Source organism: Electrophorus electricus, chromosome 8 (assembly GCF_041902795.1).
Source record: "Electrophorus electricus isolate QZ-2024a chromosome 8, ASM4190279v1, whole genome shotgun sequence".
NCBI lineage: Eukaryota > Metazoa > Chordata > Actinopteri > Gymnotiformes > Gymnotidae > Electrophorus > Electrophorus electricus.
The window spans coordinates 9,365,278-9,382,155 of record NC_137504.1 but is presented as its reverse complement, the minus strand read 5'-3'; the positions used below and the strand labels follow the sequence as shown (position 1 = coordinate 9,382,155).

General features: G+C 39.3%; 2 protein-coding genes across 3 annotated transcripts; both read left to right on the top strand.

The window, feature by feature from the left end:
- Window positions 1-3,313, top strand: hbegfb (heparin-binding EGF-like growth factor b). 2 transcript variants are annotated; one of them, XM_081719069.1, is made up of 6 exons: window positions 1-728; window positions 990-1,172; window positions 1,451-1,625; window positions 1,782-1,937; window positions 2,037-2,124; window positions 2,337-3,313. In XM_081719069.1, the coding sequence occupies exons 1-5, from the start codon at window positions 686-688 to the stop codon at window positions 2,104-2,106; spliced, it is 627 nt and encodes a 208-aa protein (XP_081575195.1). In that variant the 5' UTR covers window positions 1-685; the 3' UTR covers window positions 2,107-2,124; window positions 2,337-3,313. The 2 variants fall into 2 exon arrangements, with proteins under 2 accessions (XP_081575195.1, XP_081575194.1); XM_081719068.1 differs by having other exon boundaries at window positions 3-728; window positions 2,333-3,313.
- A 1,332-nt stretch (window positions 3,314-4,645) lies between these two features.
- pfdn1 (prefoldin subunit 1) lies at window positions 4,646-15,799 on the top strand. The gene is made up of 4 exons (XM_027022677.2): window positions 4,646-4,793; window positions 5,340-5,506; window positions 5,599-5,683; window positions 15,383-15,799. Exons 1-4 carry the CDS (start codon window positions 4,665-4,667, stop codon window positions 15,464-15,466), a joined length of 465 nt encoding a protein of 154 aa, XP_026878478.2. The 5' UTR covers window positions 4,646-4,664; the 3' UTR covers window positions 15,467-15,799.
- The last annotated feature ends 1,079 nt before the right edge of the window (window positions 15,800-16,878 follow it).

Here is a 16,878-nt window from a genome sequence, read left to right as displayed (position 1 = left end):
AAATTAAACCATTTTAGCCACTTAGGTCAGTTATTTCCATTATCTTTTCTAAATGGAAACTACAGGTGATTATCTGTGCATGGTTTAATCATGGTAATTAGTTTAACGACATAGCACTGGACTAGATTTGGTGTGAGTTAAAGAAAGATTTGGTAACGTTTGGGCAACAGTTTCCTTTGTATTCTTGACGCGGCCAGTGCTCAGCAGTTCGTGCGCAAGGTGGCGCTCGATAGTAATAAAAATCCGCACAAATTTACGGGGCATATCCATTCATGTTCCCGAGAGCAAACCTAATAGAAACCTAACTTAGTTTGCGGTAAAAAGGTAAATGTCTTAGCTGCAGTGTTATAGAATACTAATGGATTCTTCGAGTGGATTATATTGCGTTTTAATTCCTCGAACAAGAAGTCACAATTGCGTTATCTTTTTTTATATGCAATGATTGATTAGGTGTGGTCGTGAATCATGGTGGAATTTACACTTTGCAGTGTGCTTATGCAGTGTGCCTATATAACTGAAGAGGCAGTGCAACGATGATCTCTGTGCCAGCCGACTCATAGAGTACCGACACACGCAGCACGGGCATTTCGAGCTAGGTCGCCAAAGGAGCTGGGGACGAATAGGACGCTGAGGCTGACGCTGGGATTAACTGGATACGATACCATTTTCACAATCGATTAGGAATATGAATAGTTTTAGACTTGTTTTGCTTTTCATTCAGTGCCTTGGTAGGTATTTAATACAACAGGTTTCAGTGAGTTTTAAGTAGACAGCTACGAATTACACTTAAGCACATAAATTAGGCGAGGATTAAACTTCACATGATTTCCCTAACAATTAGAGTAGGTTTGCTTTAATTAACCTAACAAGCGATGGAAGCTTTATTTTTGATACCACAACGTTTAATCCTGAACAATCTTGCATTTTGTTTTTTTTTGTTTTTTTTCTCATAACATATGATACACCTGTTAACTGGCGTTTTGTTACAGTTTCTCTCAAGGTGTCTCAGGGTGCGTCCACGGATGAGAGCGCGAAACCCAAAACGACGGTGGTGAATCTTTTTTACAGTGAAGATGATATAAGCAGTACGGCTCATCAGATAGACAACGATGAATACCTTTACGAAAGTGAAGACGATCTTTCTGGGGATTACGAGGTTGACTATCCCAGAGGTCAGACAGCGGAATTTAAGGAATTTCTTGAAAGAGAATTGTGCCACACATCATCTTGGATATAAAAAGCATGGTTCCAGTAGGCTACATGTATAGCACGTTTTCTTTAAATGCTTGTCTTAACTGTATAGGCCAGTATTTGCCACTTTTCATCAACTCTAGGAAGTATAATACGCATTGGTGGTTTCATATATACTGTAGAAGTTATGAGATATTTTAGCTGTGATTTATTATAATTATTTTTGTCTTAAACTAGACTACTTTCTTTTGCTCTACAGTGGGATTTTCCACCCAACCTAAGGATTCCACTGTGATGCTCAATACAGAGAACAGAAGGACTGGCAAAAGAAAGGCCAAAGGCAAGAAGGACCCCTGTTTGAGGAAGAAATACAGGGATTATTGCATTCATGGGGTTTGTCAGTACATGAAGGAACTAGATCATCCAACTTGCAGGTAACTCTCACATTGTTCTGTTCCCTGATCTCTGATATTTCTGGGAGTCAATTTAGAGGGCTCTTCAGGTTGGTAGTGAGTCAAGCATTATCTTTTAAAAAATACTGTTCATACTTGAGGTCTTATATTTTGACCTTGCATGGGTTCATCTTACAGATGTGAGGCAGGATACACAGGAGAGAGGTGCCACTCGCTGAGTCTGCCTGTCGGTAAGGAAGCTGAAGACTACAACCAGACCACAGCTTTGGCCATAATGGCAGTGGTTCTGTCCTTAATGTGTCTTACCATCATTGGCATTTTACTGGCCTTCAGGTTAGTACTTACATACTTATATATAGATTTAACATACTTTGCTTTGTTTTTCCAATGCAAAGAAATAAGGAAATAACTGTATACAATGTGCCATTACAGGTACCACAGAAAAAATGACTGTGATGTAGAAAGTGAAGAGAAAATCAGACTTGAAGCAGCCACTGTATAGTAGTGATGATAATGCAGGGTGAGTACTGTAATTCATAAAGGACAATCTGTACTGTAAGAAATCTCAGCTGAATACCTTTGGGGGGGAAATAACAATCTGATAAAAATGGTTGGAAATTCAAGATTTTGGCAAATAGGTTTTTGTTCAACTTGAATTATTACTAATGATTACTACATTTCATACGAGATTCCGAACCCTTTGCCTCAATTGATATTCAACCCACCAGACAGACAGAACTTGTCATTGCTGCGGAGGAAATTGATAGTCCATGGACTTACATGACTTTCCAAGCCTGCCTTGAAGGATATATTGAACATTTTTTCCTTAGAGACTTTAGCTATCCTTTACAGAAAACATAGATAAGTGCATCTGTATGTCTAAAACATACTGGAAGTGAAGTAAGAAAATCAACGAATGTAGCTGAATCAAGATTTGTTCATCTTTTTCTTTTATTTATATCTTAAATAGTGCAGTCTGTATTCATGACTGTCTGGAACACCCAACCAACAAGTAATTATTTATTTATGTATTAACTATTTATTTTTGCTATGTAATCATTTTGTATATTTACTGAATGTTTTGTCAGTTTGTCAGATGTACGTTGTGCTCTGTAAGTAGCTGCGCAGTGACACAATTCTTGTATTTTATCTTACTCTAGCACACTGGAGGTTAAAATGCCAAATAAGTTTTAATGTGAAGGCATTTATATCTAGACTGGGTGAACCACATAGAACCCACAACATTTTTCATACGTAGTCCTTTCATTTCAGGGGACATAAGTACTTGGACCACTAAATATAATATTTTATAAAATTGTCCTTTAATAATTTTTGATAATTCTTTGCAATCAAGTGCCTGAAGTATACAACCCAGACATCAGTCACAGGGTGTCTAACCCCTGCCTCAGAGGCAGGCATTTTCAGTTCTTGTTTATTAACATTGTGTCAAAAAAAAAAATGTTTTCCCTTTGTGATGGCTTGTCTTACTGATATTGACATTACATGGCCCTCATGTAAACTTACCAGATGCTATGCCACATCTAGAATCAACTCTGGACCTTTTGTTAGCTCTATTGTGCATAACCTCTATTGAGCTCGATGAAGTGGCACAGCTGGCTAATAGTACTAGAGCAGCTGGTTGTAAACTGTGTATAAGAAAGGTTCATATATGGGTCATCCAATACAAGGCTAAGTACCTTCACGTTATTGCTGGCATTCATTGAATCGATCTCACTGTGTCACTGTCACTTACAATGAAATGTGCTGTAGTACACTAACCCCCAACTACTGCCCCCCCCCCCCAAAAAAAATGTCACTGTCTAAACATTTACTGAATGCACTGTGCTTTTTAAAATGTACATAGATATTTATTACTGTAAAATCAAATAACATTTTAAAAGGACTGCCCTTTATACTTTGTGTTGTTGCTTGAAAAATTGTCAGTGATTCGATGTTTATAGATATGGATTTAAGGATATGGCAGCGTATGGATATTTATGGATATTTATTAATATTTATTAATAATGCATTAAATTTATACATTAAAGTATAGCCCCAGTTTTTCTTAACAAGATTTGTTTTATGTCTGTTCTGAGAAAAATAGAGATGCATCAGAAACACTGGGGGCACGGTACTTTGTTTAAAGGCTTTGTACATAAGAGCTGTTGGTTTATTTTGGCAGTATTAGTTTACTCTTTGGTACATGAAAAAGTCTTTAAATGTTATACTTGTTTCAATTATGTTGAATAAAATTGAATATTTAAAACACGAAAACACATGTTGAGTACTGTTACAACATACTTCAAAAATGCAGAACCAAACTATCATAGCACAATTACATTATCATCGTTATCTGTGCTTAACATTTGTTGGTGACTCAACAATAAAAGCAGTATGTCTCTGCAGTTTTATTTAATTTTATGGTGAGCGACTGTAGGCAAGTTGGTGTTTGGACCATATGAAATTCTTATTCAGATTTAGGAATGTACATTGTGTTACTGTATCATACAGCCTGAATGCGTTGGGGAACAGTTAAAAAAAACTCATCGATGCATGTCTACAGGTTACATTATAGACAAAGCAGGTTCACACGATTTTTCAACACACGCCCTTTGTTATTATATTGCTTCGACAGACAACCAAACAGGGTCATTGATGACGTGAAGATGTTTTTGTCACATTGCATTTGATGCATGATTTAAAAAATAAAATAAAAAATAACGTTCCGGTTTTAAGAGAAGTTGGTCAATTACTTAATTTCGTTCCCCCGATCATGAAAGTAAAATCTTTTTTTTTCGTACTCTGCGACTGATAAGACAGTGTCCGTTTCACATGTAGGTAGTAAACTAACAGCAACCTTAACATGAAGTGGAGACTAAACAGGCTCAGAGTAAAACAGCATGTGTAACTGCCTCTACTTGTCAAAGCGAAGAGTCAGATAAAAGTCACCCACAAAGGGATTCTTTGGCTTGAAAGGAATGCCAGAAAGTGTATGGAATCTAGAGTAGGACGTAATGATCCAAACCACCGTTTAGAAATGGGGATACTACATTGTCTGTCATGACTCCAGTTAGCTCACCATATCCCACACCTCGACAATCTTCCGCGGCCCTCCCAAGGCGCGCATGCGTAGTCCTACCAGCTGCCTTTAGCAACATGGCGGCTCCCGTAGACCTGGAACTAAAGAAGGTAAATCATAGCGAATAGTTAACTGTCGCTAACCGTAGCTATATGACTATGTTAAAAGAGAATGAATATTATAGAGAAAATTCTTCGTGTGACATACTACTGTAAAGAATGGCGACATGTTTTGGGTTAAAGCATAGTTTAATTTAATTAGCTAGTTAGCACAAAGTGTCTTGTAACTAGCCTATGCCAGCTAGTTATTCATCTACGTAGGTTACTTAGCTAGGTTAACAGTGCTCATTACCAGATTCACTAGCTACATAACACAAAGCACATATTATATGCCATCTTTGTATCTTTATTTATTTGTGTCTTGATTGTATCCAGCTTTATGGCTGTCGCCAGTTAGCCTAACTTGTATCTTCGTCATGCAAACTAGCTCGTTAGCTAGATAAGCATGCTATAGCTAGCTGGCGTGCAGCTTGGCTATACAGTATTTTGGGCATGCTTATTTCGCTTCGATTTTATTAGTGTTAGACCTGTTATTTGCTAGTTCAATATAAAACCTAACTGACCAAAATACTAACCGATTTGTTCTTTGTACCTCAGGCCTTTGCAGAGTTGCAAGCCAAAATGATTGATACGCAGCAAAAGGTGAAGTTAGCGGATCTGCAAATTGAACAACTGAGTCGCATGAAGAAACACGCAAATCTGACTCATGTAGAAATCACTTCACTCCCCGACAGCACTCGGATGTATGAAGGCGTAGGACGCATGTATGTATTTAAAATTATGCATCTGGCTTTTGATGAGGTTTTTATGTTGATTCTGCATTTAGAGCTTTAAACATTCACTTACTGTCCTACAGGTTTATCTTGCAGTCAAAAGATGAAATTAATAATCAACTACTGGAAAAACGAAAGACTGCAGATGACAAAATCAAGGAGCTTGAGGTAAATTATGTATTCTTTCTCTTAAAGGTCTCTTACAGCACCTCATTAATGATTCCTTACTTATCTACTCCATACTAAAACTGACTCCTAAATACAAGTGTGCTTGCAGTAACTTCTGACCAGAAGCCATAGAACTCTTAATTCCAAATCTGCTTGCACTAAGTGCTTCCAATATCTATTTCACAAAAATTGACTATGAAGTAGATGGGGTAATTGTGTCCTGTACTGACCATTTCAGCCAGAAAAGAGATACGTCAGTGTTGTGAAATACTGAAACATGATGTGTTAAAGTAAACATTGCCTTTCATGAGACATTGAAATTCCCAGATTTCTCTCTTTGCTAGTTATCTTCGTCACCCAAACAGTTTAGGCATTTATTCTACAGATTTGAAGGATAAATATAATTTAAATTATAAAAAACATTTAAACTTGGTTTGAGACTGAAGCATTTTTTCCCTTCCAATACCATACATCTCTCTTAGAGAAGTAATATTTATTGCATTGGTCATCAGCTGCTTGATTGCCAACATGCACACACTCTGATTAGGACGCTTAGGTTGCATCTATAATTCCACATCAACATAATACTGACCTTATAATTCTTGTGATTTTACAGTGGTAAATCGTGGTTTTACCTACTAAACAACCCCCACAGCAGGCACTAAACGAGTAGACAGAGTGGACCTGCCTATTCTATGAGTGTTTCTTCACTTCACCTCCGCTTAAAACCAGTAGAAACGTAATCTGATGATGATTAAAAGATGGTTATTCTTTCTAGCCATCTATAGACAGTTGTCTTAATTTCTTATTCTCCATCTTCTTATTCAAAGTTCAGTCCACCTTAAAACTCAGCAGACTAATGGTAAACTCAGCAAATTTTCTGCTTTTTCGAGTGATTTTAATATACTGAAGGAAGCCATAGAGTAATTCGTTAATTTAGAGGAGTGCACTTGTTTGGTTTTTCTTTCTCCTATCTGGCTCTGTTTCTATTGGTTTTCTGGTGTTTTTTCACTTTTCCCTGACCCTGAACTTTCTTTACTTCACAGCCAGAGTGGAAACAAGGGCAAACTGGGCTTTTTTTTATTTTTATTTTTTATTTTTTTTAAAGAACAGATTAATAAATAAATCACTGTTGGTTGTGGGTCAGTGGCGGTATACAGTGCTAATATGCTGTTTTGTCTCATTTAAATGCTCTCACTATAATGCAGTTAACCTACTCCCCACACAGGGATCAAAATACATAGTTTTAATTGTTAATGTGAAGAAAACTACAGCTTAAACGCCAAGCATAAGCTGTGCTAAAGTTAATTTAGCTGTTATCACGGGACCTGCAGTGTGCTTTTGCAAAGTGCTGCTGTTCTATTTTCAGACTGGATTTGTGAAAGTATCAGATTGGTGTCATCTCGTTTGGGTGTGTGTGTGTGTGTGTGTGTGTGTGTGTGTGTGTGTGTGTGTGTGTGTGTGTGTGTGTGTGTGTGTGTGTGTGTGTGTGTGTGAGTGTGTGTGTGTGTGTGTGTGCGCGTGCGCATATGTATATATGTGTATGTGTATGCATGTGTGCTTATATAAATCCAAAGAAGATTTCAGGTGAGTAACTGCAGTGTACTGTAGTATGAGATTCAAAACTGAAGTATACAATGTTTTTGACAGAAGTCCTTCATCAGCTGACGAAGGACGTCTTTCCGAAACTTACTGTTCAATTTTGAATATCTCTACATCTCTTACTACAGTACACTGCTGTTACTCGCCTAGAAAATTTGGCACAAACATTTAGAATTTCACACTTTGCATTCAACAGAAAGAATCCTCTGTGACCGTTTTAAACTGAATAGACTTATCAGGTGAAGCGTGCTCAGTGAAGTCAACCACATATGTGCTGCCACTCTTTCTGCATGGTACTGTATTTTAAAAGTATTTTACAAAATTCTAGACTTATTTTACACTGGCAATACTTATATAAACGATATATTATATAAATTACAATTTTTATCAAAAATGTTTTTGCTTCATAATTTAGGCAAGATAAAGTCACACTCCTAAAGGTCCTGGTGGAAATGCTGAAAGTAGACAGTGGTATTGCGAAGGCAAAACTGTGACCTTATGGAGGCACTAGTCTGGAATTCCAGTGAGCTCATTCAGTTTGTCTTGCTCTTAGGAACCAGCTTCTCAAGAACTTGAGTTGCTGACTGCTCTCCCATCAGCTTGTGGTTATTGTAGGAATTTTTATCTGTGTGGTCAAACAAAGAGGAACATAATGTTTGAGCGTGCAATAATTGACATCATAGATTTGGGAGACTTCTCTTTTTGCAACAACATTTGCCTGACATCATAGCTGCAGTGTTCTGCTCTGACTTTATGGCGTGCTGTGGGATGCTTCACCTCATGATGTCAGCAACTGAAACTTCTTTTGTTGAACAGGTTTTCTTTGTCCTTCTCTGTACTTAACATGAAAAATTAGGATGTATTCTAGACTAATATACCAAATGCTATATTTATTTAGTACTTATGATGTAGTACTCTAAGGTTTTTATTTATTTTTTGGTCATTTTGTTTGTATTATCATGATGCAATATCCTGTCTCAATTCTGAATCAGCTTTATTTGACCCAAAAGATGGATGCTTATTCTACAATAACTGTCATTGTTTAACATTAAAATTAAATCTAAAATGTCAGCCATATGGAGCCTGTTTGAATATTTCGGTTGTTTACCTTACCCTTAAAAGCAAATTAAGCCTCCATTAGCCTTATGCAACTTCTTCAGATAGTAGGTTTGGCCAAAACTTTAGGCCAGTTGACACTTTGTGTAGTCTGATATGAGCTTCACCTTTTCTTTCTGTCACAGAGTATTTACTTTTTGAATATGACCCGCTGCCTTCCGCTGAGTGATTTTATCTTGCTAAAAAAATCTAGACCAAGCCTAACTACGTTGCTGACAAGTTCTCTCTTGTTAAGAGTGATGAAAAGGTATATGAAATTGAATTGCTCAAGCTTGGAAATGCAAATTGAAGTGTCGTATTTCCTTGTTTGTAGGAGGGCAGAAGTTCACTTTCCTAGTAGACCATTGCCCCATTTCATAAAACACTTCCCCACAGACCCATACGTGCATAAAAGAATGTGCAGTTTTGTGTGTTTTTGATAGAAGACATGTCAGTGGTATCTGTCACAGATATTCATGCCTTATTGATGGGAATGCCTTGTTTACAGAAAGCATTTATTATAGGGAGTGTTTCCTCCATTATTAACTTATTTTTCTTCTGGTATCAGACCTGATTGTATGACTTCCTAAGTGTTGTCAGATATCTAGCCTGATGTGGATTTTTCAGTTAAATACTTGTCATTGGTCATGGATTCTATTTAATGGGCTCTCCCTCTAATGTCAGGACATCTCCTATGCATCTCCCCACTGCAAATAGTCACAGATATCCTGGGCATTACAGGATATGAGGCACTGTGTAGTTACACAACTCACCTACTGTCTGGATAGGGTGGGTCATAAAACTGCAATTTCATCATCTCCCACCAGCTCATAGTCTGAGCTTGAGAGTTTGAGTGGGTGCTCCATACCCACATCTGTACCAGTGTTTGCACTCTGGGCTGTTGTCTTTGGTTTGGATGCTTTATTTCTACTCCCAGTATGTTTGGATGGAAATATTTTAAATGTTCTAGGTTGATTAAAGTCTTTTATATCTATGCATCCTATTAGCAGTGGTGACGAGTGTTGTCAGTCCACATTTACAAATGTTATTGCATATCATTTGTTCTCTGTAGTTTCAATATATGAATTGAAACACTCATTTTAACGTTTAGCCTCATGTTCTGCTACTGTTGTTTTCCTAACTTGCAGTCTAAAGTTCCATAGCAGATTGCCTTACGGATCACATCCTACACTTTGTAACAAGTTAGGGTAAACAAACACACAGCAGGCGTATAGGTAAAACACCATTCTTTTTTCCATTCTCATTTTTCACAAAGTCAACCAATTAGAATTTTCAATGCCAATTGCTCCTTTGAAAATTTCGGAATTGAACTGTGTAGCAAAATATAAAATCTGCTCCTTTTGGAGGAGCAGAGTTTATCTGGTAGATCTGGTAGAAACGATACCAGACTGCTAGGAGCTTGGTAAGCACATTAACGTGCACCAGCATGGCAGACGTTCAACAGTCTGTGGGTGGGTCTGTGTGTGCTGGCTCCAGTGCTGCCTGTCTGGGCTTGTATGTGTCTGTGCTGTAGCAGGCTGTTTGGCTATAATCTCAGGCTGGGCTGTGACATTGTCCTGATTGAGTGCAGGGTGACGGGCATGGAATGTGGTCCAGGGCTTCCCTCAGCAGAGCAAGAGGGAGAGGGCGACACGTAACCCAGCCCAACCTCACGGCACACAGTACCTCATCACAGTCATGACCTCTTCTTTTCTTCCCTTATTGCCCAACTCTGTTGTTCATGTATCCCATAGCTACCAAGCCAGTAACAACACTTTTCTGCTGAGGTTTGGGACCACAGTTGGAGCAAACCATAATGACACTCTTCTTATAGCGTTTGCAGGTGTAATTATGGAGTTTGTTTGCTGTCCAGAGAAACCTTGCAGACTGCATTGAAGCATGCTTGGATGCAAACTGAGGTGGCTCCCTTAGTTGACCTCTGAGTCATACTGCCATTTTCTTTTTTAAATCATGTGTACAGTGAGATGACATAGCTGCCATTTTTTCGGCCAAGACACATTGCTACTGTATTTAGATCGCAGTGAAGGCTCATGAGCTCATGGCTCCAGTGGCCTCTGCACTCACTGCCCTGGAAGGAGCAGCGATTTACGAGGTAACATGATGTCATTAGCATCCCAGCAGCACGCTGGCCCCACTTCGAAGCCCCTCGTGATCGTGGCGCACGAGTGATGACAATGACCCTGCTGCTGACACCTTCATGGGTGCATGATTGGCTCAGGATGCAGGTGGGCCCTTCGTCCACTGTATGGGAGGAGCCGGGTTTAATGACCTGACTGTTACAGATGCCTCACCTTTACCCTCTTATTCTGAGCAGGTTATTGTTTGCTATATCAACAGGGAAAGGGGAGGGGGTGGAGGGATCATAGTTGTTATTAATACTCTGGAGGCAGATGGAGGGCGATGGGCTGCAAGATTAGTTGCGAGGCTTGGGTGTCGCCCTGTGAGCTTGGGGACAAATGTCCCTACAAGGCCCTTTGATGCTCCCTCCCCTTTGACATCTGATAGGTGCTCTCACTCCCTCAGAGCCTTCAGCAGTGTACAGATAGTGTTGGGTGTTTCTGTAGCATACACTAGATTATCATTTTTGTGCAGATGACAGGCCGTAGAATGTTTGGATTTTTAGAAATCTGGTGGAGAATTCTTATTGCTATCTCACTTGGAAGTGGACCAGGGTTTGTTTTATTCATTAGACATTTTCTGAAACCCTGAAATAATTTTGCTCTGCATTATTTCATTTTTTTTTACAACTTTGGCCTACGTGTGCGCACAGGTTTTTCAGTGATTCAGAGGCTTTTATAAAGCTAACTTCTTGGCATCTGTCCATGCACAGCTTCATGTAACAGAGTAACATAGTGTACAGTTATGATGCTTATAAACTCTAGGATATGATGGAATGGATTTTTGTCCAGCATCTACCCTGCACAGTTTGTTTGTTCGCTCAGTTGCTTTTCCCTGTTCCAGTATTATATCTGGTTCAGCCTGTTTAATCGTTCAGCTAGTTAATCATCCAGCACTTTATTAGTTGATTCTGGCCTGTTACTACAGAGAAACCACAAAACGGTGCACTGTAGGACTTCCCTGACAGCTACTTGATGATAAGTCCTTTCTTTTGTGTGGCAATAAGAGTGAAGAGAAATATGCAAAAAATTCTTTAGCAGGCCATTTTAGTCCATTCCCTCTTTTTATAACTGCCATACTAAAAAAAAAACAAAACAACAACCCAGACCTGAATCAAGTAACAATTTGACTACTTGTGTTCTGTTGAGAGTACCTGCAACCACATTCCCCTTTATCAGTGTATATTCACATTTTCTCTAAACTGACTCAGTCATCACTGCATTCGAACCTGTTGTGGTTTTCATTGGGCCTCTGACTGCGTTCTCTTGCGTTCCCCCCCCAGCTCAGCACTTCTCAGAATATACCCCTCTGCCTACGAAACTGGAACGGCCCAGAACAAAGGGCTCATTTAGAGTACGATGTACGCAGTCTATCTGCCCTGTCATCTGCGTGCTAACTGGAGTCACTATGGGCGGCTGTCGCTCCTGTAAGAGGGCTCATTGAGGCCATAACAAAGGGAGGCTCTCCAGCCTGACTCACAGATAGTTGGCCACACTGAGAAAGCTACAAGGCCTTCTCTTTGTACCTCTTTCTGCATTGTTCTGTGAAGGTCAGCCTTATAAGGTATCATTATGTGCTAGGAAGATAGTGTTTCCACAGAGCAGCGTGTTTGGGCAAGTGGGAATACCCTCTGCCTGTGAGGTAATACCTAGGTCTATGCAGTGATCCAGGACCCTGTTCATTATGGCCAATTAGCAGGGTCAGGTGCCCCAATTTTATAATTAGGGTGATTGGGTATATGCCTTGGTTTTAGAATACTAACAACAATGTATGAGTTTGATTATTAAAATTAAGAATCTTAGACCAGTTGAGAGACACTGGATGGTTTAATCTTTTGTTCTGATGACAGATGAGCACAGATTGCATTGTTCTAATGGGGTGAAATGGTGATTTTGATTTGTTATTCTTCTTATCTGGAAGATCATTTCCTGAATGGTGGTAGATTAAAGGCCTGATAGCTTTGTGGGGATAGGTGTGATGGAGGGAGGCAAATGAAAGGGAAACAAAGATGGAATTCTTGTCAGTGAATCGATCACTCGCTTCACCTGTGGCTGGAATGCTTCTCAGTATTAGCAAGGTCGAGTCTTTACTCGTGCAGTGATTTGCTTTGCATGTCGTAGTTTCAGTACGGTCGGATGTATGCACTGCCTAAAAAAATGGGCCTCGTCCTTACCACCTACAAAAGCAAAGAACGTTTGATGTGATGCGGATACTGTAATTTATTACAGTTTGTTCCGGAACCTGAAAATATTTGTCAACGTTGGATTTCTATTTTGCTGAAGAAGCTCGGAAAGACCTTTTTGCAAACCTTTGTTTCTGCTACTTCATTTAGACTTGGGCCAATGGACAGCAACACTGATGAACAGAGGTGGTTGTTGCTGACTGCCTGCATGGTCACAGACCGTATCAAATATATTAAAGTCCTAAAGTGCACTCTATTACCCAACACTGAGCTTACATAAAGAATTTAATGGAAAGCTCCAGGGTATTCCAAACATTCTCTGCCGCTCCCCCTGCAAAAACGCATCAGATAAGCCATGCTCTTTGGAAACTGTTTTGAAGGGAGGGGGGGGGGGAGCATTCACTCAGTTAGTGATCCGTTTTGGTCACAGCCGTGCTTTTCTGGAATAATATTGAATAATAATAATATTGGTTACATACAGTCAAACATCTTCATTTTATCCTTCAGATTTTCTGAGCCATTGTGATGCATTCGATGAGGGATACTATAGAAACTTTGGGGGTATTTAATCAGATGTCCCGTGCAGTATGCTGTATGTATGGGGTGCAGTGTTCTTCAGTAATGACTGCAGCATTTGCTTAATGGTAGCATCAACTGTTTATGGTGACGGTGGAACAATTCTGATATTTCTTTGGCTGTGGACTCTGAGCCACTTTTTTCAGTTCTATAAAATGTTCTCACAAATTCTGATGTATTCCTAATCAAATGTGGCTTTAGACCTGGTGGTGTGACAAGGGAAAAGTACATGATTTGCACTGGGCTCATTGCTAGTGGTATTGCTATGTGTAACCTTCACACATTTGTAATAGAAACTGTATCTATCGCCCATAGAATAGATAGGAAACTATAATGGAAGCATGTACCATAGGCCTTCCATCTGTGTTTTCTGATATGTTTTGCTGACTTAATGATGGTTTTGCCTTCAGTCAACGTTTATTAATGAGCAGTTTATCTGGATCTGCCTATAGTAGACTGATGGGGTGTGTGGTATATCAGTTGTGATGGTAAGACTTGTCTGGCTAGCCCAGGGCATGTTTCCCTCTGTTTTTAATAGTGTGACGGATACAAATAGGGGTCATGGTGATGATTAATTGGAAGATTACCATGCCCTGCCTTCCCTGTCCAAAGCAGTGCTGTGTAACCAACCTGTGCAGCCTTACAGTTTAATATAAGACATTCCTGTTGCCTTTATTGCATTTGTCACACAAACAGCTGTGTTGGTGAACAGGATTGACAAGATACTATAATTAAATCTTCCCTTCAATGAACAATGGCTGTAGCACTTTATCTGATGACATTTTGACAGTAACGTCACACAGGGTTCAATGCATATAGCACCCAAACCAGCATTTTTTTTAATCCCACATAATTATTATTTGTAAAAAAAAATCCCTAATTTAGTGATTTAGTGGCACAGAAACTTGGCTGTTTTAAGATTTTGATGTAACTTGATTTGCTGTTAGATGCAGCAGCTGCTTTTTTTCTCAAATGCAAAAAAATCTTCCTTATATGGTTTACATCCTGTAATCCTACTGGAAGCATGCATAAGTGCAGGTATATTTCAAAGAGGGATATGAAGGGTGTGGACCTTTTTGGAATGTGTGTGTGTGTTTGTGGGCAGATGCAAACACATGCCAAGCGTAATGACTATACATGTGTTAAACAAATGCAGCTCTGTAAGAAAGTAGCAAGCCTGTGATTGTTTTAGTGATAATCCAAGGTCAGTAGTGGAACTGCTTGTAAGTGTAATTTGTACAGAGCTGTGATGCACAGTCAGCCCCAAGAATAAAGCTTTAATGGCAGATACGTGTGCGGCCACATGTTTCACAATGGTATGGCTTATGCATGTGTCCTGTTAGTATGGGTAATGCGAAAGAGAGTAATGTGGTCAAGTATTTATTTATTTATTTATTTATTTTTGTGTGTGTGGCCTTCACTCACTGCTCCTGTTGTACTACGCTTCGTTTGGGTTCGGCAAAGATTTGCAACCATCATGACTGCTTGGAGTCGCTCTCACACGTTAGCCATACCCGGTGAAGGGGTGAGCTCATCCAGAGACATGTTTTGCACTGATCATTTCAGGTTTCATGTGTAAATTTTAACCGTATAATGGGCATGTGTTTATCTAAAAATGGAAGGGGGGGGGGGGTTGTCCAGGAGAAGAATTTAAACAATCAAGTCATAGATTCATTTTTATCATGACCTAGATCATAAAGAAATGCTGTTTCAGCCCGATTTCGATCATGAACATCAGGGATTAGTTTTTCAGACACAGATTAAATGGTATTCCTGCACTGCCTTGCACTAGGAGGGTTCTGTGTAGTCTGTGAATATCTCTAGTCATCAAGGTCATTTAATTGTCTAGCAGTAATTAGTCAAGGTGAGTCACTGCTGACTTGCTAGTACTAAACAGATTTCTCACTACTGCCATTGTTTCTGTTTCATTCATTCTTAGCATTGTATGTGCCAGTAAAAGTTTCCCTCATCCCTCGTTTGCCATTCAGTGTTGGCCACTGTAGAATTGTGGAGTTATGGTATTTAGCACTGACTGGAAAATGGAGCAAGGGATCATAGTCTGTATGATGTGTTGATATATTGATATAAATGTGTTCTCTCTGCAGCAAAAGAAGACATACCTGGAACGCAGTGTGAAGGAGGCAGAAGACAACATCAGAGAAACGTTAATGTCCAGGCGGGCTCAATAGGATACGCGTCCATACACGTGTGTGCACACACTGTGCTTACTTACCTTTGGACACTCTTGCTATGCGTTTAAACATGTTTGCATGTACCTGGGGATATGCAGGTACCTCTAGGAACAGAAGACAAAAATCATTGTTCTGGATGGAAATGGGTGTGACATTAGGTCGCACAGCTTTTGTGAATCACAGCTGTTATCACAATGATGTCATTCATCTGAAACATTCTTCTTGTTGAGACTTGTTCACTGTTTCCTCTTTCGTTGTGTTCTAATAAAATGTTTTGCTTTATTTAAGCTGTCATTAGCATGGTATTAAATGTGAATTGAAATTACTGCATTTTTGTGCCTACTTGTGGTTTATGGTCTGTGAGTGTGACACAGTAATTTAGATCTTATCAGACCAGAGTGTCTGGCATGTGCGTTTTTCCGTGTGTTTGTGTTTTTTATATCGACGGTTTCCTGTCACAGCCCCTCCAGTCTCCCATCTCTCCAGACTCCCGTTCCCCTTTTCCTCTGACTACTTGCTTTTGTTTGTGTGTGTGTGTGTGTGTGTGTGTGTGTGTGTGTGTGTGTGTGTGTGTGTGTGTGTGTGTGTGTGTGTGTGTGTTTGTTTTTTTTGTTTTTAAATCTCACGCATTTCTGTTCCAAGTGTTTTCTGGTTAGTTTTCTTCGCTTGCTCTTTTGTCTCTCTCTGTCTTGTTCTGGAAACCAGCAACACTCCCATGTATTTACGATGATCCTAAGACTTCCTCTGTGTTCTTCCAGACGACATTTCCTGTTTGTGTGTGTGTGTGTGTGCACGAGTGTGTCTGTGTATTACTTGCTCAAGCTGTAGACTTGTCTGATCCTCAGTCGGACACTACTTTATACATGCAAACACGGAGAACACATCTAAACTAGGAATGTCTTTTCAGTGTGATGTTTTGTAAAAGTTAATTCATCTACTTCCCACCCTATGAGCTACTATGGTTTTTTTCCTTAAAATAATTCAGCATATTCCCTTCATGTTGTAATTATTTTAGATCAAGCCTCAAGTGATTTCAACTCTAAGGCCCACAGGTATATAGCACCCTCTGCTGGCTGCAGTATTGCGGATAGTTTTAGTAAATTTGTGTAATCCTCATCTCCCTCAGTAAATTTGACTTGAGCATACATGTGTTTTGCGTGGGTGTGGAGGGTGGGACGTGATGCAATCATGATTGTGTTAGCAGGTCAGAGAGTAATAGAATGCACTCGTGTACAATGCACTCATATATTGTCATTGTGTCTAATGAACTTCTGAACATGTCCCCCACATTTTCCTAACATCTTAGTCGCCACACCCCCAGATAGATATATAGAGATATATATATATATATATATATATATATATATATATATAGAGATAGATATATATATAGAGAGAGAGATATATAT